At 35.3% G+C, this 3,341-nt stretch overlaps 1 protein-coding gene across 1 annotated transcript in view; it reads left to right on the plus strand.

Moving 5' to 3' along the window:
* The window catches only part of MYCBP2 (MYC binding protein 2, E3 ubiquitin protein ligase), a 279,976-nt gene that overhangs the window by 238,998 nt on the left and 37,637 nt on the right, over positions 1-3,341 (plus strand). The window contains exon 56 of the mRNA XM_012637759.1: positions 1,406-1,573. Within this exon, the coding sequence (XP_012493213.1) occupies positions 1,406-1,573 (168 nt within the window). The remainder of the gene's footprint in view (positions 1-1,405; positions 1,574-3,341) is intronic.

A 3,341-nucleotide genomic window follows, 5' to 3' on the forward strand; every position in this document is an offset into this window, starting at 1 on the left:
CAGAGGGGTGACCCTTTAACAGGATCTTAAAGAATAAATAAAAGTTTGTCAGGCAGATAACAGGAGGAAAGCAATTTCTGGCTGAGCAACCCAAGAAAGTGAAGACACAACTGAAATCTCATTACACATTTGAGGAATCACAGACTTGTTAAAGCACTGTCTATGGGGGAAATATGTGAAATGTTGCTCAAAGTTGTTAGCCAGGTAACATAGGCCCTGTGGCCCATGCCAAGGTTCTATTTTATCCCATAGGCAGAGAAAACAGTGGAAGAATTTTAAACAGGGAAATATAGGAACTGGTTTGCAATTAAAAGATCACCCTATGAAATGTGGAAGCTGGATAAAGTGCATGATTGAAGATGGAGAGATGCCCCGTAATAGTTTTCTATTTTTCTATATTGAACCTGGATGGGTGCAGCCTATACTTTCACGTATTTTGAATTGATACTCCAAAACAGCCTTTCGTGAGCCAAATTTAGATTTTTTTTCATCAGCCGACCAATGAAGATTTTTAGATATCACCTGCCGGCATGGCTTGCCAACCAGCTGTTCCACTTTGGAAAGTGTTGTCCTCGTTGTACAGCAAAGTTTGTGTGGTTTTTAAAAATTTCATACTTACTGTTGCAGTAAAATTAATAAGAAACAAAAATGAAAATGTGAGACTAAGTATGTTTGAGACCAAGGTGGAAATCATCAGGATGCCAAATGCAACAAATCTTTAGCTTCAATCAAAGTACTCAGTGGACTTAGATTAGTAACGTTTTCTGGTTTGAAAAGGAAAGAATCAATTATAAAGCATGTAAAAAAATTGCTAATACAGCATAATTATAGATTTTATATTTTTGGCTCTCTTGGGAATGGACACCTCTCTAACCCATGGAACATTTCATATATCTAACATTTTTCATGTATGACTTATATATTTTCTACCCAAAAAAGTGACTGCCTGTATTTTAATAGTCCATGCAAGAACTGACATGAGCCTGAACCAAGGCCATGATGATAGGCAATGAGAAGAGACAGTAATTTTGAGGAGAACCTAGTATCATGGGTTTGAGTGATGGTGATCGTTGAGTGCTAAGCCTACTGCAACCTTGGAAATATTTTAGCTTAAACATCTGGATAGTTGGCGGGATCATTCACCAAAACACTGGAAGATGGAAAAGTTCTCAAAAGGAAAAAAAAATGAGTTCAATTTTGGATTTGAAATGTTTGTGGTACCTGGAATATCTATGTATAGAATTATCAGAGTTTTATTCTCGCCAGCTGCATCTATGATTACTTTAATACTCCACCTTTAATTATAGATTTACATGTGCTGCATTTCTTGTTACGAAGGAGATTAAAAATTGAGAGGATCTGTATTGCCATCATACTTTAAGTTATTGGGTTTGATTTAATGCAGGCATCATCATGAAAATTTTGTGGGCTATCAAGATGACAACCTATTCCAGGATGAAATGAGATATCTACGGTCAACATCTGTACCTGCCCCGTACATATCAGTAACCCCAGATGCAAGTCCTAATGTATTTGAAGAGCCAGAGAGCAATATGAAGTCTATGCCACCAAGGTATTTTAGTTCTCTCCTTTCTGTTGAATATCCAATGTTTGGTGGAAGAAAGACTTTGAACTAGAAAAGAATTCTAGAAGTTCTTTAATATATCCCTCTGTCTCAGGAAGGACTTTTAGTCAGCTCTGCTAACTTTTAGAGCAGTAAGAAAAAGTGTACTACATGTATGAATAAGGTAAGGTCCTTGGAGAGAGGTGGACTAGTTAGAGAGAAAAGTTCAACTAATGAAGTAACAAAAGTTTACATTATATGATACTATATTATTTAATGCTATAGTAAATTAGAATAGGGAGAGGTTACTTTGAGTTTTCATGGGAGAAGTGGCACTGAAAATAAATCTTAAACTTCTTGGATTATTGCTTACAATGCTTCCTCACTTAGGTGTGGTAGTATCACAGAAGAGAGTTTCGTGAAAACTGAACAGAAACATGTTAATATAATGCGTAAGAAAATAGAATACCACTGAAACTTTTCGAGAGGAAGAATGATATGATAAAAATGCAAAGATAGTCTCAGTGTCAATTGAGAAGCTGATAAATTTAATCAAATGTGTCAACTAGGTGGATAGAATTCGATTATGTTGACAATGGTTATGAAAAAAGATACGGATAAAGGAGATATTTTGTAGAAAAAAATTAATGTGACTTGTTGACTAACTGGATAATGAAAAAGATAAGTTTAAGATGACATCAAGATTTCAGGCATGAATAACTGAACATGATACCATTGGAAAGGAAGACATCTGCAGAATGAAAAGAGAATGTGTCTGTTAGATATGCCACTCTGTTAATACCATGCAGTTTTAATTATCAACTAGTATAATAGATACTGTAATAAACTTGATAGAACTTATATTTCCAAATGAGTAGTTTTTTCATTAAAGGTGCCTGCCAATTTCCCCTCCAACTGTGTAGATTACTTATCAGAATTTTTTAAAGATGCTATTGATGTTTTATCCAAAGAACGTAGTACAGCCTTTTATATCTTAAAAAAGTAATTAAGTGTCTTTAAAGGAGATAGACTTTTTAAAAAGAGTTAGAAGCCATTTGAGACAAGTCTAAGTATGATTCATCAGATCATTAGTCTTTAGGATCAAAATTAAGTAGCATGAACTTTTGGGTAAAATAGTGAAATGAAGCTGTATCTGAGAATTTCCCATCCCAAGTACCCAATGAATTTTTTAAAAAACAGGAAAAATCAAGGAAATACTCACCAGCTCCAGCTATGCAAGTTGTCATAAATTTCCAAGAGTGGTGGCCATGTATTAGAGAAACAGAAGATTCTGATGTACTTCTGCATCACCCCTAAAACCATACCAAGAAATTAAATACCTTCCAGGTTAGAAAACAGTATATTAAGGAAGTGAGTGGAAACCCCAGGAAAAATCAAGATAGAATCATCTAGTATAGAATCCCCTCATATCATCACTAGAGTCACAGCAGAAATTGGCAGTCTTCTAGGGGATCCTGTTTTCCACAGCTGCATGCCGAAGCAGAGCAACCATCTAAGGTTCCAGGGAATACCACCACAGAAATGAGAAATGCTCCCAACGAGGTAGAGTGATCCCTGGTATAGAATATTAAATAAAATCTCCATCTGTCTCTGAGAGGGGAATAAAACTGTCAAATATGGTAGGAAAGGAAGTCTAGGGAAATCCACCCATACCTTATCAGAACAAACAGAAGAGCTAAACAGAGCTGTCCACTTTAAGAACTAACAAAATGAAAATAAATAATATGTTATATAAAAATCAGATGAAAAACACAAT

Source organism: Propithecus coquereli, unplaced genomic scaffold (assembly GCF_000956105.1).
Source record: "Propithecus coquereli isolate 6110/MARCELLA unplaced genomic scaffold, Pcoq_1.0 Scaffold123, whole genome shotgun sequence".
Taxonomy (NCBI): domain Eukaryota; kingdom Metazoa; phylum Chordata; class Mammalia; order Primates; family Indriidae; genus Propithecus; species Propithecus coquereli.